Source organism: Protopterus annectens, chromosome 1.part1, assembly GCF_019279795.1.
Source record: "Protopterus annectens isolate FY-2018-M chromosome 1.part1, PAN1.0, whole genome shotgun sequence".
NCBI lineage: Eukaryota > Metazoa > Chordata > Ceratodontiformes > Protopteridae > Protopterus > Protopterus annectens.
In genome coordinates, this window is record NC_056726.1 from 428599010 (window position 1) to 428619469 (window position 20460).

General features: G+C 44.2%; 1 protein-coding gene across 1 annotated transcript in view; it reads right to left on the reverse strand.

The window, feature by feature from the left end:
- Positions 1-20460, reverse strand: part of ACO2 (aconitase 2) — a 1318356-nt gene that overhangs the window by 856198 nt on the left and 441698 nt on the right. Inside the window, exon 8 of the mRNA XM_044075713.1 lies at positions 11807-11814. Coding sequence (XP_043931648.1) covers positions 11807-11814 — 8 coding nt within the window. The remainder of the gene's footprint in view (positions 1-11806; positions 11815-20460) is intronic.

The following is a 20460-nucleotide window of genomic DNA, read 5'->3' on the forward strand; positions in this document are numbered from 1 at the left end:
GCTCTCTACGTTTAGTGTAATGCTATGCCCACTAATCATGTACATGCTTCCACACCTCCAGCAGCATACCTGAAGTGCAATGGCATTCCCATTAAACAGGTACTTACTTCAACATCTCTATCTCCCTACCTGCAGTGTAAGTTGATGTCTACTACACAGGCTTATGCTTCCACACCTCTATCTCCCAATCTATAGTGTAATGCCATGCCCACTACAGAGGTACTTCCTTCCACATCTCTGTCTCCTAATCTAAAGTGTAATAACATTGCCACTACACAGTAACATGCCTTCATATCTCTATCTCCCTACCTGTAGTACAATGCTATGCCCACTATGCATGTATATGTTTCAACACTTCTATCTCCCTACCTGTAGTGTAAGGTGAGGTCTACTACAGAGGTAAATGCTTTGACACTTCTGTCTACCTACCTGCTGTGTAAGGCAATGTCTACTACACAGTTACATGATTGGCACAAGAACAAACCAAACCTGAACAAACCAAAGAAATTCAATTAATCAAAAACAGCCACAGTTCTGTCTCACTCATGTCTTTCCATAAATAAATGACACCTCACAGCTCTTAGACGAACAAAATAACAAGTATTCAAATCAGGCATTTGTAATTATTTCTGCCTGATTCCAATACTTGCTATTTTGTTATTTTGTTTGTTTAAGAGCCAGGAAGTGTCATTTATTTAGAGAGAGACGTGAGTGAGATGGAACTGCTGTCAATTTTGATTAATTTAATTTATTTGTTTTTTTCGGGTTTGGTTTGTTCTTGTGTTGAAGCATGTAACTGTGTAGTAGACATTTCCTTACACAACAGGTAGGTATACAGAGGTGTTGAAGCATGTACCACTACAAAGTTACATGCTTCAAAACCTCCATCTACCTACCTGTCGTGTAAGGCAATGTCCACTACACAGGTACATGCTTCCACAGGTCTAGCTCCCTACCTGTAGTGTAATGCTATGCCCGCTACCCAGGTATATGCTTGCACATCTCTAACTGCATACCTGTAGTGCAATGCTATGCCAACTACACAGGTAGATACTTCCACACCTCTAGCTCCCTACCTGTAGTGTAATGCCATGCCCTCTACAAACTTGGATCCACACCTTTATCTCCCTTCCTGTAGTTCAATACCATGCCCATCACACAGGTGCATGGTTCCACATGTCTATCTCCTATTCTGTAGTGTAATGCACTGTAATATGATGCCCACTATACAGTGATGTGCTTCCATACCTCTATTTCTATTACCTCTAGTGCAATGCCATGCCCACTACATAGGTACATGCTTCCACACGTCTAGCTCCCTACCTGCAGTGTAATGCTATGCCCATTACCCAGGTATATGCTTGTACACCTCTAACTGCATACCTGTAGTGCAATGCTATGCCCACTACACAGGTAGATGCTTCCACACCTCTAGCTCCATACCTGTAGTGTAATGCCATGCCCTCTACAAACTTGGATCCACACCTTTATCTCCCTTCCTGTAGTTCAATACCATGCCCATCACACAGGTGCATGGTTCCACATGTCTATCTCCAATTCTGTAGTGTAATGCACTGTAATATGATGCCCACTATACAGTGATATGCTTCCATACCTCTATTTCTATACCTCTAGTGCAATGCCATGCCCATTACATAGGTACATGCTTCCACACCTCTATCTCACCACCTGTAGTGCAATGCCATGCCCACTAGACAGGGACATGCTTTAACACCGGTCTCTCTACCTGTAGTGTAGATGTTAGTGTAGGTGATCTCCAGTACATAGGTACATGCTTCCACATCACTTTCCCTTCCTGTAGTGTAATGCTATGTCCACAATGCAGGTACATGCTTCCTAACCTCTAGCTCCCTACCTGAAGTGCAACGCCATGGCTACTACACAGGTACATGCTTCCACACCTCTATCTCCCAGTCTGTAGTGTAATGCCATGCCCACAACACAGGTGCATGCTTCCACACCTGTGTCTCACTAGTTGTGGTGCACTTCCCACAACAGTGGTACATGCTTCCATACCTCTGTCTCTTTACCTGATGTGCAGTGCCATGCCCATCACACAGGTACATCCTTCCACACCTCTGTATTCGAACCTATAGTATAATGCCATGCCCTCTACACAAGTACATGTGTCAACACTTCTATCTCCAATCTGCAGTGTAATGCCTTGGCCACTACACAAGTTCATGCTTCCACACGGATATCTCCTTACTTGTAGTGGTTTGCAATGCTCGCTACACAAGTACATGGATCCACACCTCTAGCTAACTATGTGTAATGCAATGCCATGCTCACTACAAAGGTACATGCTTCCACATCTCTTTCTCCCTAGCTCTAGTGTAATGGCATGCCCAATAAACAGGCATATGTCTGCAAACCTCTAGCTCCCTACATGTAGTCTAATGCCATATCCATTACATGCTTCCACACCTCTGTCTCGCTACTTGTAGTGCAAAGCCTTGCCGCTGCACAGGTACATGCTTCAACACCTCTGTCTCCCTACTTGTAGTGTCATGCTCTGTCCACTACACAAGGTACATGCTTCCACACCTCTATTTCCTTACCTGTAGTGCAGTGTCATGGCCAGTACAGAGGTACATGCTTCCACCTCTCTATTTTACAATCTGCAGTATTATACCATACCCACTACACAGATTCATGTTCCCATACCTCTATCTTCCTTCTTGTACTGCAATGCCATCCCACTACCAAGGTGTATACCTACACACACATCTATCACACATTCTATACTGAAATGCAATGTAATGCAAGTCCCACAACACAGGTACATACCTCCAAACCTCTATCTCCCTACCTGTAGTGCCATGCCACCACAAAGTTACATATTGCCAAACCTCTTTCTCTCCCTACCTGCAGTGCAATGCCATGCCCACTACAAGGGTACATGATGCCACCGCCTCTATCTCCCAATCTGCAGTGTAATGCAATGCCCACTATACAGGTACATGTTTCCACACCTCTATCTCGCAATCTGTAGTGTAATGCCATGCCCACTACACAGGTACATGCTTCCAACACCTCTATCTCCCAGTCTGTAGTGTAGTGCCATGCCCAAGACATGGGTGCATGCTTTCGCACCTCTGTCTCACTAGCTGTGGTGCACTTCCCAGTACACAGGCACATGCTTTCCATACCTCTATCTCTACCTGTAGTGCAATGCCATCCCCACTAAATAGGAATGTGCTTCAACACTACTGTCTCCTTACTTGTAATATAAGGCAATGTCCACTATACAGGTACATGCTTCCACACCTCTATCTCCCTACCTGTAGTGCAATTCCATGGCCACTATACAGGTATATGTTTCCAAACCTCTAGCTCCCATCCTGTACTTTAATGCCATGCCCACTACCAGGTACATGCTTACACACCTCTATCTCCCAACCTGAGGTGTAATACCATGCCTACTATGCAGGTACATGCTTCCAGACCTCTATCTCCCTAGCTGTAGTGCAATGCCATGGCCACTACACAGGTACATACTTCCACACCTCTGGCTTCCTACATGTAGTGCAATGTTCAGCACACAGTTACATGCTTCCATGCCTCTATCTCCCTACCTGCAGTGCAATGATATGCCCAATACACACATATATATGCTGCCACACCTCTATCTCCCTACCTATAGTGCAATGCTCACTACACAGTTGCATGCCTACATACTTCTATCTTCCTACCTGTACAGCAGTGCTTTGGCCACTACACAGGTATATGCATCTACACCTCTATCTCTCAATCTGTAGTACAATACCATGACCACTACACAGGTACATGCTTCCACACCTATATCTCCCTACCTGTAGTGCAATGCTCACTACAAAATTGCATGCTTACATACTTCTATCTCCCTACCTCTACTGCACTGCCATGCCTACTACACAGGCACATGTTTCTATACCACCATCTTCCAATCTGTAGTACAAGGCAATGCCCATGACACAGGTACAAGCTTCTACACCGCTGTTTCTATAGCCATGGTGCAATTCCCAATACACAGCTACATGCTTGTTTACATCTTTTTCTTTACCTGTAGTGTAATGCCATGCCCACTACACAGGTGCATGTTTTCACACTTCTATCTCCCTACCTGTAATGTAATGTCATTCCCTCTACACAGATACATGCTTTGACATACCTATCTCTCTACCTGTAGTGCAATACCTACACTACACAGTTGTATGCTTCCATACCTCTATCGCCCTACCTCTAATGCAATGCCATGCCCACTACATAGGTACATGCTTCCACACCTCTATCTCCCAGTCTGTGGTATAATACCATGCCCACAACACAGCTGAAAACTTCCACACCCCTGTCTCACTAGCTGTGGTGAATTCTCACTACACATGTCCATGCTTCCATACTTCTGTTTCTTTACCTGTAGTGCAATGCCATGCCCACCACACAGGTACATGCTTCCGCACCTCTGTCTTCCAACCTACAGTGTATTGCCATGCTCTCGAAAATGCTTCCACACCTCTGTCACCCAATCTGTAGTGTAATTCCATGCCCACTACAGACTTACATGTTTTGATACCTCTATCACCCTCCCTATAGTGCAATGCTGTGCCAGCTACAGAAGTACATGCTTCCACAAGTCTATCTCCCTACCTGTAGTGCAATGCCTACCACACAGTTACATGCTTCCATACCTCTATCTCCCTACCTGTAGTGCAATGGCATACCCACTACATGGGTACTTGCTTCCACACCTCCATCTCCCTATGTGTAATCTAATGTCATGCCCACTACACAGATACATGCTTCCACATCTCTATCTCCCAGTCAGTAGTGTAATGCCATTCCCACTCCATAGGTACATGCTTCCACATGTCTATCTCTCTACCTGTAGTGCAATGCCCACTACACAGTTATATGCTCCCATACCTACCTTCCTACCTCTAGTGCAATGCTGTGCCCACTACACAGGTGCATGCTTCCACACCTCTGTCTCACTAGCTGTGGTGCAATTCCCACTACACAGGTACATGTTTCCATACCTCTATCTCTTTACCTGTAGTGCAATGCCATGCCCTCTACACAGGTAAATGCTTCCACACCTCTATCTCCCAGTCTGTAGTGTAATACCATACCCACTACAGATGTACGTGTCCATACTTCTATCTCCCACACTGTAGTGCAATGCCATGCCCACTACACAGGTGCATGCTTCTACATGTCTAGCTACCATTCTGTAGTGTAATGCAGTGTATTGCAATTCCCACTACACAGGTACATGCTTCCACACATCTGCCTCCCAGTCTGAGTATAATGCCATGCCCACAACACAGGTACATGCTTCCACATCTCTCTCTCCCTACCTGTTGTGCTATTCCCACTGCACAGGTGTATGTTTCAATACCTCATTCTCCTTATCTGCAATGCAATGCCATGCCCACTTCACAGGTAAATGCTTTCACACCTCTAGCTCCGAAAGAGTCCCAATCTTGTGATGTACTGACATGCCCACTACACGGGTACATGCTTCCACACCTCCATCTCCATAGCTGTAATACAATCCCATGACTATTACATAGGTACTTGCTACCACAAATCTATCTCCCTACCTGTAGTGCAATGCCATGCACATGACACAGTTACATGCTTCAACACCTGTCTCTCTACCTATAGTTTGATATCCACTAGATGTATACATGCTTCCAGTCCTCTATCTCCCTACCTGTGGTGCAAAGCCATGCCCTCTACACAGGTACATGCTTCAACACCTCTATCTCCTACAAGTACTGCAATGCACACTACACAATTACATGCTTTCATACCTCTATCTCTCAACCTGTAGTGCAATGCCATACCCACTACATAGGTACATGCTTCCACACCTCTATATCCAAATCTGTAGTGTAATGTGATGCCCACTATACAGGTACATGATTCCACACCTCTACGTCACACTCTGTATTGCAATGCCATGCCTACTATACAGGTACATGCTTCCACATGTCTATCTCCCAATCTGTAGTGTAATGCCATGCCCACTACACAGGTACATGCTTCCATACCTCTGTCTCCCTACCTATGGTGCAATTCCCACTACACAGGTAGATGCTTCCATACCTCTATCTCTTTACCTGTAGTGCAAACCCATTCCCACTTCACAGGTACATCCTTTCACACCACCTATGCTTCCATATCTCTATCTCCCCAACTGTAGTGCACTGTTATGGCCACTACACTTGTATATGCTTCACAGGTTTACAGGTATTTACAAGACTAATGACCACACGGTCCTTTTTAAGCCTAGCCATGCATCCCAAATCTCTGACAAGTTCTGATCCCTTTGATAAGTGTAAGCAGAAAGTTGGCAGATGAACCATTTACAGGTTACCTGTGTCCATTACAGACATAGGTGCCAAACCGGGGATGCAGTTCTGGTTTCCCATCCAATTGTCCAAGTTGCACTTGAATTGGATTAGGGAGGAACTCTGCTTTACATGGATGGGGAGCCTGATCCATAGACATGGTAGTCTCTGGGATACACACTTATCTTTCCAGCAGGACCTATTTATATCACAGGCAAAGTTTAAGTCTTTAGAATGGGTAATTCTGGTGCTGTTTGTTTTGTGCATATGCAGGAGGTCCATCAGAGTGGGGTCTGACAATGCCCTATATATACCAGGCATAGATCTCCCCTCAAAAGCCTATAGGAGACATAATACAGGGATAGGGCCTTGAGGCAGTCTGCATAGGACATTTTACTTATGCTATGGATTCTTTTAGTGAGGAACCTCTGTCGACATTCCATTTGTTGGATATGACTGGTTAGGTCCATACCAAAGGGAGCATTATATTCGCTGATAGGTCTGATGAATGCTGAACACAGTGGAACAATGACTTCCTTGGACGTAGATGCCATACCATTTTTATACGTTGTGCAGCATAGAATGATTTACTCACCACTGTAGACACATGATGGTCAAAGGCTAGATTACTATCTATGTATATCCCTAAGTCCCCAACTAATGGATCAACTCTAAGGGGTGTGTTGTCAATATGATAGCTACCAGGGATGGATGACTTCCCAAATGATACTATTATGCATTTCGTGGCATTTCGTTTTAATCCATGGCTCTGACACCAGTTGTTTGTCTGTGTCAGCCCCTCCTGGAGAACATTTGTGTCAGTGTGACATTCAGTGACAACTCCTAATTTGCAAACATCTGCAAATTTAGTCAGTAAGAGACCACTGACATTGGCCTTGACTTCTGAGAAGTAAATGCCAAAAATGAATGGTCCACGGACTGATCCCGGAGGGACTACAAATGTGACTGGCCTCTTTGTAAAGGTTTACTCCCAAATTCTAACTTCCTGGGTCCTGTCTGTGAGCAAGTTCGCTATCCACTGGGTGACAACAGCTTTGTACCTAACCTCTTGAGTTTGTCAACAATGCCCATGTGGGGTATTGTGTCAAATACCTTGTCCAGGTCAAGGTAGGCAGTGTGAACAATTTTGCCCTCATCCATTGCGTTGGTGACCTTCTCAAAGTCCACTAGGTTGAGTGACCATGTTCTGCCCTTGACGAAACCAAACTGGGTTGGGCCCATTTTCTGGAGGTTTAGTATATCTCTATTGATCATCTCCATGATAATTCTTTCCACGGCTTGACATATAAGACTAGTGAAATTTATGGGTCTGTAGTTTCTAGGGTCTGTACATGGCCCACCTTTGTGCAGAGGGGTGACTGTTGCCTTTCTCCATTCATGAGGCATGAAACTGGTTTGTAGGCTACAGTTAAAAGGTAATTCCAGAGGCCCTGATAGGTCATGGTTTATGCTATTTATAAGGCATCCTGGGATATTGTCTGGGCCCACTGATACAGTGTTAGTGATACAGTGTTAGTGGGGGAGTTATATTTTATGATATTTAATGAGGGAAGGTTGAAGGGGGGAGAAAGGGGTAAAGTTGGAGCTCCCAGACTGTAGTGCAATGCCATGGCCACTGCACATGTATATGCTTCCAAACCTCTATATCCTTTCTGGAAGCGTAATACCATGCCCAGTACACAGGTACATGCTTCTACACCTCTATCTCCAATCTGTAATGTAATGCAGTGCCCTGCCCTGTACACAGGTATATGCTTCCACACCTCTATCTCCAATCTGTAGTGTAATGCAATGCTCACTGCCCAGGTACATGCTTCCATACCTCTATCTCCAATCTGCAGTGTAATTCCATGCCTGCTACACAGGTAAATGCTTCCACACAACTATCTCACTACATGTAGTGCAATACCCAATGAATGGTTACATGCTTCCATACCTCTGTCTCCCTATTTGAAGTCCAATGCTATTCCCACTATACAGGTATATTCTTCTACACTACTACCTCCCAGTCTGTAGTGTAATGCCATACCATCTACACAGGTATATGCTTCCACCCCTCTATCTCTAATCTTTAGTAAATGCAACACCCGCCACACAGGTACATGTTTCCATATCTTTATCTCCAATTTGCAGTGTAATGCCATGCCCACTACAATATTATACACAATTCCACACCTGTCTCTTCACCTGTAGTGTAATGCCATGACCACTACATAGGTACATAATTTCACACCTCTGTCTCCCTAGCTGTAGTGCAATGTCATGCCCACTGCACAAAAACATGTTTCAACATCTCTGCCTCCCTACCTGCAGTACAAGACAATATCTGCTACGCAGGTACATGCTTCCATACCTCTATTTCTCTACCTGTAGTGTACTGCCATGCCCACAACACAGGTACATGCTTCCATGCCTCTATCTCCCTACCTGTAGTGCAATGCTATGCTCACTGGACACCTGCTTTCTTCCACACCTCTATCTCCCAAATTGTAGTGTAATAGCATGCCTACTATACAGGAACATGCTTTCATGCCTCCATCTTTCTATCTGTAGCAAAATGCCATGTCCACTACACAGGTATATGCTGCAACACATCCATCTCCCAATTTGTGGTGTAATGCGATGTCCACTACAAAAGTACATGCTTCCACTCCTCTGTCTCCATACCTGTACTGTAATCCCATGCCCACTACACAGGTAAATGCTTTCACACCTCTATCTCCCAATATGTAGTGTAATGCCATGCCCACTATACATGTACATGCTTCCACACATCTATCTCGCTACATGCAGTGCAATACCCACTACATGGTTACATCCTTTCATGCCTCTATCTCCGTACCTGAAGATCACTGCCATACCCACCATACATGGACATTATTTAACACCTCTACACAGATACATGCTTCCACAGCTCTATCTCCCAATCTGTAGTATAATCTGATGCCCACTACACAGGTGCATGCCCCGCCATCTCTGTTTCCCTAGCTGTGGTGCAATTCACACTACACTGGTACATACTTCCATACTTCTAGCTCTTTACTTCTAGTGCGATAACCTTCCTACTACACAGGCACATGCTTTCACACCTCTAGCTCCCAATCTCTAGTGTGATGCCATGTCCTCTGCACAAGTACATGCTTCCACACATCTACCTCCAGTCTCTAGTGAAATGCCATGCCCACAGCACAGGCATGCATGCACACCTCTATCTCACAATCTGTAGTGTAATGCCATGGCCACTACATAGGTCAATGCTTCCAGACATCTATCTCCCAGTCTGTAGTGTAATGTCATGCCCAAAACACAGGTACATAATTCCACACCTCTGTCTCCCTACCTATGGTGAAATTCCCCCCTACATAGGTACATGCTCTCATACCATTATCTCCTTACCTCTAGTGCAATGACATGTCCACTACACAGGTACATCATTTCACAGCTCTATCTCCCTGGCTGTAGTGCAGTGCCATGCCCACTGCATAAAAACATGCTTCAACATCTCTGGCTCCCTACTAAATGTAAGGCAATGTCCACTACACATGTACATGCTTCCACACTTCTATTTTCCTACCTGTAGTGTAATGCCATGCCCACTACACAGGTACATGCATCCATACCTCTATTTCCCTACCTGTAGTGCAATGCTATGCTCACTGGATACTTGATTTTCTCCACACCTCTATCTCCCAATCTGTAGTGTAATAGCATGCCTACTACACAGGAACATGATTTCATACCTCCACCTCCCTATCTGTACCATAATGCCATGCCCACTACAAAGATATATACTTCAACACCTCTATCTCCCAATCTGTGGTGTAATGTGATGTCTGCTACAGAAGTACATGCTTCCACTCCTCTGTCTCCATACCTGTACTGTAATACCATGCCCACTACACAGGTAAATGCTTCAACCCTCTATCACCCAATATGTGGTGGAATGTTATGTCCTCTACAGAGATACATGCTTCAACACCTCTGTCTCCCAATCTGTACTGCAATGCTATATCAACTGTACAGGTAAATGCTGCCATACCTCTTATCATTAGCAGTAGTACAATGTAATGCCCACCACACAGGTACATGTTTCCACACATCGATCTCCCTAGCTGTAGTGTAATGCCATGTCCATTACATAAGATACATGCTTTCACACCTCTATCACCTATCTGTAATGTAATGCCATGCCCACTACACCGTTACATGCTTCCACACCTCTACATCCAATCTGCAATGTAATGCCATGCCCACTACAGTTACATTCTATATTTTGAATACTGTAGTTTGTTTTCTTTACTTTGTGTTTTGCTTGCATTCTGTTTTAACAGCATATTAAAACTTCAAAAGAGACCACAGCTATCTCTGTTCTGAGTCAGGCAGAATTTTTTCACGCCCACCCACTTAAGTTGTCTTGTTAAATACTACTGTCTTTCTAGTTGCCAGCCTCTTATGTTAATCTGACCACATATCTCATTTCTCTCTACTTTCACTGGCTTATGTGAGTAATCACAAAATCATTATTTTTGAAATCCTACCCCTTCAATTATTTAAATTTATTGGCCATCCTACGGTATTTCATAGTACCAAAATACAAAAGTGACCACCCCTTTCAATCCATCTTGCTGTTTTAAAAATAGTAACTCTCCACTAAACCTTAACTTTTTAAACAGGTAAAACTCAAGTTACCTACTTTCACATCTAACTTCTCTAGTGCACACTGCAGTGCATTTTCAATCTTACCTTTAAGCATCCCTGTGACTAGCACTTTCTCTAATACCTGCTGGAAAGCACTAGGAAGCCTTAAACTCATACAAACACTGAACTCTCCTTGTTAACAAGGAGAAATTAATAGTAGGCACTAAACAGCCTATAATTGCAAAGTACCTTGCTAAGTAAACAGCTCCTATACTTTACAAAGAAAAAAAAAGCCCCAAACCAAGCATGTCCAAGGGTCAGCTTCCGGTGATTTCTCCTGTCCACCTGGTGAATCTGGGCATACTGGGGCAATGCAGCAATTGCCTCATGTACACAGACAACCCTCTCCTCCTACCACCCAACACTACAACCTGTGAGAGATGCACTTACATAGCCAAAATGGAAGCAAAGCTCTCTCCACCCAAGATTGTGCTAAACAGTCAAGAGGAGAAGGTTAACACCCACACTACATCTCAAGCAACACATAGCCCTTCTAAACCCGCACCACCAACACCCACATATAGCAACACTAAATCCACATATGCAGAGGCCCTTAACTGTAACCTGCCCAAGCAACAAAGACCTCTGAAGCTGAAACGCAAACAAACACCAATCACAACCAATGTGTCACATAGTTCACAACACCAGTGTGCCACCCAGCAACAGCCCCTAAGGCAAGACAATGTACCTAACACTTTAGTCATAGGTGACTCTATAGTCTGGCACACTGATGTCCCTCTCACCAGGTTGAATAAGGAGAAAATTACAGTCAGCTGCCTGTCAGGTGCCAGGATCCGCCACATAACGCATGCACTCAAGTCACTCCACAACAAGTACAAATATGATTCTGTCATTGTCCATGTTGGAGTGAATGACTTGAGACGTACCTCCCTGGACTACATGAAAAGAGACATGGAAGAGCTCTCGGATCATGTGGCCCAGGCAGGTATGACCCTAGCCCCGACTAGCATCCTGCCTTCGCCCAGAATGATACCACAATATAAGGATAAAATGATTGACTTCAACAATTGGCTAAGCTTATGGTGTCATTCAAAGGGGATCCAGTATCTGTCTGCCTGGGATGACATGATTGACAGACCACGATGCTTTTCCAGAGATGGTCTGCACCTGTCGCCCCTGGGATTCAGGTTACTGGCTAAGGCTCTTGCCACCCCTATAGTGCCTTTTTTAGGCAAACTTCAAAGGACAAAACCACCACCATAACAGGTACAAGCATGCAAAATCTGAAGGTAATGCTACTCAATGCTAGAAGTCTAAACCTCAAAATGCACTCTCTCGAGGCACTCCTAAAAATGGAGAACATCGATATCTGTGCAGTAACTGAGACCTGGTTCAAAGCTCCAGAGAGCACCCCTGCAATACCTGGCTACAACTCTTACCACACTTTTCAGCCACCAAACCAGGACCAAAACACTAAAGGTGGAGGAGTGTCAATATTCACCAAGGATATTCACACCACCAGGCTAGTTGGCCAACACAATGTGTCTGAAATTCTCCAAGTGCAACTAACACTAGGTAAGACTGCAATCCAAACTGTAGCTTGCTACAGATCCCCCACCATACCCCAAGATTCTCACTACACCTTTCTAAACATACTGGAAAATATTAAGATAGAACCAAACACCCTAATAATGGGTGATTTTAACTACCCTGCCATTAACTGGGAAAACTACTCATGTCCCAACACTTTTGCGCAACGGTTCTTGGAATTCATAAATTCCAATGCCTTGGATCAGCTAATCCATAGTCCCACCAGGAGCTCCAATATCCTAGACCTGGTCATTACCAACATGGGAAATCAATGCTCCATACCTATGGTCACCCCCTCGTTAGTTAGGTCTGACCATAAGCTAATCACCCTTAACATCCACATCCCACCCCCACCCCCCAGTAAAGAAACCACCATAAAAAAACTTCTCCAAAGCCAACTTCATGCTACTCAAGTCAGAAGTGACAAACTTCATAACACCCATGCAGACGGGATCTGAAAGTTCAACTGCTGAATCCTACACTAAGGCACTGTACGAGCACATCCACTCATGCATGAATCGTGCCATCCCAAAAAGAACCAAAATGCTCTCATCCAAAAAAAAGGAAGCCAATCTGGTGGTCCCCTGCCATAAACAAGCTTTACAACAAAAGGAAAAAACTTTTGCAGAAAAGAGGAAAATCCCAGGATGCAAAAAACTCCCTTACTGGCCTCAGTAAGAAACTGAGATGCCTCATAAAATCCTCCAAAGCTAGTTACGAAAATAAAATTGCCAAAGATTCCAAAGACAACCACAAAGCATTCTATAACTATGTCAAGAATCTAAATGGCAATGCTCAGATCTGCGCTGAGCTAAAACAGAATGGCATTAAATATACTGATCCAAAGGATATTGCCAATATCCTGGCAGATCAATTCAGTGCCAACTTCACCGCCCTCTCACCCCCTAAATGGCCCATCTCAATACCGGAAGATTGCCAAATTCCAGTAATAACGGCCACACAGGTACAAAACGCACTCTCTAAAGCCAAGAATACAGCATCCATGGGACCAGATGACATCCCGGGCTGTGTACTACATGAACTACAATATGAACTGGCACCTCACCTAAGTGTCATGTTTAATCATAGCATCACCTCAGGTTTCGTGCCTACTGAGTGGCGCAGAACTACAGTTATCCCAATCCACAAGGGGGGATCCACCTTGGATCCCGGAAACTACCATCCCATCAGTCTGACAAGCCTTATCTGCAAGGCCATGGAGCGTATTATCATGGAACTTATAAACAAAGACATTGGCAACCTTCAAACACTGGACCCCACCCAGTTTGGGTTTGTGAAGGGCCGATCTTGTCTCCTGAACCTGATTGACTTCTTTGAATCAGTCTCCAGAGCCATGGACAAGGGTAAGGTGGTCCACACAGCCTATCTAGACCTTGCCAAGGCCTTTGACACCATCCCCCACTCTGGAATCATAGATAAACTTGCTAAGTTGGGCATTAATCCCTATGTCACCCAATGCGTTGCTAAATGGCTTACTGATAGAACCCACACTGTAAAAGTAGCCGACTCCAAATCCAGCTCCAGACAAGTGACAAGTGGAGTACCTCAGGGTTCAGTCCTGGGGCCGCTCTTGTTTGGCATCTACTTCTCTAAGTACAGGTCAACACTAAGGGACTCTGGCTAACAAAGTTTGCAGATGACTGCAAACTGGGAGCCATTATTGAATCCCCAAATGATGTGGATACTCTACAAAGGGCCTTACAGAAACAGATGCTTGGTGCCAGAGCCATGGGCTCAAGCTCAATGCCAAGAAATGTATTGTTATCCCTTTGGGAAAAAAAACATGTATCCATGAATTACCATATAGGTGGCAGTACACTAAACACAGAAAGTGTGATAAGAGACTTAGGGACACAGGTGGACAGTGGTCTCACCTTCGATAACCACATCGCCACAACAGTCAGGAAATCCTTCTATGTGGCACACCTCATCATGAAAGGCTTTTCATCCAGAAAAAAGGAGGTCATTGTCCCACTGTACTCATCCCTCATTAGACCCATTATAGAATACAACGCCCCATTTGGTATGTACCTCTCAAGACATCTGCAATAACTGGAAAGGCCTCAGAAATACCTCACTAAAAGAATCACAGGCCTAAAGCAGATGCCCTACGCTGACCGCCTTAAAAAACTCCAGCTATACTCTGTCGCATATCGTCTACTCAGAGGCGATCTCTGCTTAACATACAAGGCCATGTCAAACCCAGAGCTGTTGGACATGCTACACTTAAAGAAATCCCAATCCCTCAGAGCTACACGCTCCAGGGATCTAAACCTTGTCATCACAATAAACAAAACATGCTGGAGGGATAGGTTCCTGACCCAGAGACTCCCCAGACTCTGGAATAGATTGCCCATACATGTCAAGCAGAGTGCCTCTTTGGACCTCTTCAAGAGGAACCTTGACGATTGGATGGGAGAAAGGAAATTCACCCCAGGGATCACGTCAGTCGCCCTGCTAGACAGGGGTCCAGGAAAGTAAATAATGTGGGAAGAAATAGAAAGGGAATTATTATGGCTAGGCTTGTATAGGCCCTAGGGCTGATAGCCTAGTACCAACCTATGAACCTATGAACATGTTTCCACACCTCTATCTCCCTACTTGCAGTGCAATGCGCACTAAATGGTTACATCCTTTCATACCTCTATCTCCGTACCTGAATGGCAATGCCAAACCCACTATACATGGACATTCCCCCACACCTCTACAAAGACACATGCTTCCACAGCTGTATCTCCCAATCTTTAGTGTAATCTGATGCCCACTGCACAGGTACATGATTCAACACGTCTATCTCCCAATCTGTAGTATAATCTGATGCCCACTATGCAGGTTCATGCTTCTACATCTCTGTTTCCCTAGCTGTGGTGCAATTCACACTACACTGGTAAATGCTTCCATACTTTCAGCTCTTTACCTCTAGCGCAGTATCCTGCCCACTACACAGGCATATGCTTTCACACCTCTAGCTCCCAACCTCTAATGTGATGCCATGTCCTCTACACAAGTACATGCTTCCGCACATCTATCTCCAGTCTGTAGTGTAATGCCATACCCATTGCACAGATACATGCTTGCACACCTCTATCTCACAATCTGTAGTGTAATGCCATGCCCACTACACAGGTCAATGCTTCCAGACATGTCTTCCAGTCTGTAGTGTAATGTCATGGCCACAACATAGGTACATAATACCACACCTCTGTCTCCCTACCATTGGTGGAATTCTCCCTACATAGGTACATGCTCTCATGCCATTATCTCCTTACCTCTAGTTTAATGCCATGTCCACTACACAGGTTCATAATTTCACACCTCTATCTCCCTAGCTGTAGTGCAATGCCATGCCCGCTGCACAAAAACATGCTTCAGCATCTCTGACTCCCTACCTGTTGTGTAAGGCAATGTCCGCTACACAGGTACATGCTTCCACACCTCTATTTCCCTACCTCTAGTGTAATGCCATGCCCACTACACAGGTACATACTTCCATACCTCTATCTCCCTACCTGTAGTACAATGCAATGCTCACTGGACACGTGCTTTCTTCCATACCTCTATCTCCCAAACTCTAGTGTAACAGCATGCATACTACACAGAAACATGCTTTCATACCCCCACCTCCCTATCTGTAACACAATGCCATGCCCACTACACAGGTTATGCTTCAACACCTCACTCTCCCAATCTGTGGTGTAATGTTCACTTAAAAAGTACATGCTTACACTCCTCTGTCTCTGTACCTGTACGGTAATATCATGCCCACTACACAGGTAAATGCTTCAACACCTCTATCTCCCAATTTGTAGTGCAATGTTATGTCCTCTATAGAGGTGCATAATTTCACACCTCTATCTCCCTAGCTGTAGTGAAATGCCATGTCCACTGCACAAAAATATGCTTCAACATCTTTGGCTCCCTACCTCTGGTGTAAGGCAAGCTCCACTGCACAGGTACTGTACATGCGTCCACACCTTTATCTCCCTACCTGTAGTATAATGCCATGCCCACTACACAGTTACATGCTTCCATAGCTCTATCTCCCTACCTGTAGTGCAATGCTATGCTCACTGAACACTTGCTTTCTTCCACACCTCTATCTCCCAAACTGTAGTGTAATAGCATGCCTACTACACAGGAACATGCTTTGATACCTCCACCTCCCTATCTGTACCACAATGCCATGCCCACTAGACAGGTATATGCTTCAACTCCTCAATCTCCTAATCTGAAGTGCAATGTTATGTCCTCTGCAGAGGTATGTGCTTCAACACCTCTATCTTCCAGTCTGTACTGCAATGCCATGTCCACTGTACAGGGACATCCTGCCATACCTCTTATCTCCCTACCTGTAGTGCAATGCAATGCCCACCACACAGGTACATGTTTCCACACCTCGGTCTCCCTACCTGTAGTAATGCCATGCCCACTGCATAGGTACATGCTTCCACACCTCGATCTCCTATCTGCAGTGTAATGCCATGCCACTACACCATTACATGAGTCTCTCTATCAGTAGTGTAATGCCATACCCAGTACACAGGTGCATGCTTCCACATCTCTATCTCCAATTTGCAATGTAATGCCATGCCCACTACACCGTCACATGCTTTCATACCTGTATCTCCCAATCTGTAGTGTAATGCCATGCCCACTACACAGGTACATGCTTCCACACATCTATCTCCCTACATGTAGTGCAATCCCCACTACATGGTTACATACTTTCATACCTCTATCTCCCTACCTGAAGGGCAATGCCATACCCACTATACATGGACATTCTTCCACACCTCTATCTGCCAGTCTGTAGTGTAATTCCATGGTCATGACACAGGTACATGCTTCCACTTCTCTGTCTCCCTAGCTGTGGTGCAATTCACATTACACAGGTACATGCTTCCATACCTTTATCTCCCTACCTGTAGTGCAATGCCATGCCCTCTACACAGGTACATGCTTCTACACCACTATCTCCCAATCTGTAGTGTAATGCTACTCCCACTACACAGGTACATGCTGCCATACCTATATCTTCCTATCTGTAGTGCAATGCCCAATATACAGTTACATGCTTCCATACCTCTGTCTCCCTACCTCCAGTGCAATGCCATGCCCTCTACACAGGAACATGCTTACACAGCTCTATCTCCCAATCTGTAGTGTAATCTGATGCCCACTACACAGGTACATGCTTCTACACCTCTATCTTCCAGACTGTAGTGTAATTCCATGCCCCTACACGGGTACATACTTTCACACCTTTGTCTCCAATCTGCAGTGTAATGCCATGCCCACTACACAGGTACAAGCTTCCATACCGCTATCTCCTTTTCTGTGGTGTAATGCCATGCCCACTACATAGGTACATGCTTCAACAGCTCCATCTCCCTACTTGTAGTGCAATGCCATCCTCAGTATAAAGGTACATGCTTCCTCAACTCTATCTCCATAGCTCTAGTGTAATTCCATGCCCATTACACAGGTACATTATTCAGCACCTCTATCTCCCTACCTGTATACAATGTCATGCTCAGTACACAGGTGCATATCTCCAAACATCTATCTCCCTTTCTGTAGTGTAATGCAATGTCTGTGACACAAGAAAATGCTTCCATACATATGTCTCTCAATCTGTACTGTAATACCATGCCATCTACACAGGTACATGCTTCCACACCTGTTACTCTGTACCTGTAATGCAATACCATTCCCACTACACAGGTATGTGCTTCAACACCTCTATCCCCTTACCTGTAGTGGAGTGCCATGACAACTACACATGTACATGCTTCAACACCTGTGTCTCTACCTGTAGTATAAGGTGATATCCACTTCACTGGTACATGCTTCCACACATCTGTCTTCCAATCTGTAGTGGAATGGGATGCCCACTACTCAGGTACATGCTTTCACACCTGTATCTCCCAATCTGTAGTGTAATGCCATGCCTACAACACAGGTACATGCTTCCATACCTCTGTCTCCCTACCTGTGGTGCAATTCCCACTACACAGGCACATGCTTCCACACCTCTATCTCTATTCTGTAGTGTAATGCCATGCCCACTACACAGGTATATGCTTCCACACCTCTATCTCCAATCTGCAGTGTAATGCCATGCTCACTACACAGGTACATGATTCCACACCTCTAACTATTTACTTTTAGTGTAATGCCATGCCTGCTATACAGGTTCATGTTTCCACACCTCCATCTCCCTTCCTGTAGTGTAATGCCATGCACACTACAGAGGTACATGTCTCCACCCCTTTATCTCACTACCTGTAGTGTAATGCCATACCCACTACACAGGTACTTGCTTCCCCACCTCTATTTCTTAAACTGTAGTGTATTGACATGGCCACAACACAGGTACATGCTTCCACACCACTATCTCCCAATCTGCAAAGGAATGCCATGCCCACTACACAGGTACATGCTTCCACACCTCTATCTTCAATCTGTAGTATAATGAGATGCCCATCACACAGGTAAGTGCTTCCAGACCTCTGTCTCCCTACCTGTAGTGTAATGATGCCCAGTACCCAGGTACATGCTCCTACACTTCTATCTACCAGTCTGTAGTTTAATGCCATGGCCACTCTACAGGTACATGCTGCCACATATCTATATCCCAAAATGTAATGTAATTTAATGCCATGTTCACCGCACATGTCCATGAGGGAAGTCTGAAACCAGTGTAGTACAGCTTGGTACATTCCACCAGGTAAGTCTGTAGTATAGTACCACTTTGTATGTTCCACAAGATAAATCTGAAACCAACGTAGGACAGCCTGGATAGTTGCCACAAGCTAAGTCCATAACCAGTGTAGCATAACAGAGATAGACAGAGGTAAGGTAATTCTGAAACCGGTGAAGCACAGCCTGGATACATACCACAAGGTAAGTCTGAAACTAGTATCATACAACTTAATAAGCTCCACAAAGAAAGTCTGAAACTATTGTAATATAGCTTGGTACATTTCGCAAGGGAAGTCTGAAACCAGTATAGCATAGTTGGCTACATCCCATCTCCATCATCCTGGTAAGAACTAGGGAGTGGTTTTCAAATTAAAGACTAGAACAGCCTAATATGTAGTTCTTGAAGTTTTTACCCTGGATCTGGGTCTCATCATGAATCTGGGTAATGTCCCAGAAGGCTATTCCAGGCACCAAATAAAAAATAAATAAATAAACTTCACAGTGGTCAACAAGCCTTTGAGGTCCCTAAAAAAGAAAGGATTCAGATTTAAACAAAGGCATATGTTTATGTTGTCTTCCATTTTTCACTAAAAGAGTATGACTTTTAGTATGTATTCTTTATGGTATCTATTAAAATCTATATGTTTCTTCATCTTGTCTTTTTTGTTTACACTCTCTCATCCTTACACTTTTATTGGTCACGACTCTGTGTCTACTAATTGATTTTTTTTTTCATTTTTTTTTGTGTTTATGCTTGAACAGCAGGATGGTAAGGCTCCATAATAGGAGTATGCAATGTTAATACCTTCTCACTGTACTGTTCATGTGTTGGCCAGAAAGAGCACCAATGGACCAGCCAGTTCTTGTGGCTTTACTTTTCTTAGCTTTAAATCTTTCTAACATCTCATTAGCTTGTTGCCAAAATGGGATCATTATTTTGTATAACAAACAATGTAAATTTAAATTACGAATGTTTATTACAATTTCTCTAGTAAGTTTTCATATAACATTATGCTGTTTCCATAATTACCGGAATATGATTAAGTTAAAATAACTATTTATATCCATGTGGATACACTGTCAATTTAGAATATAATTGAATATT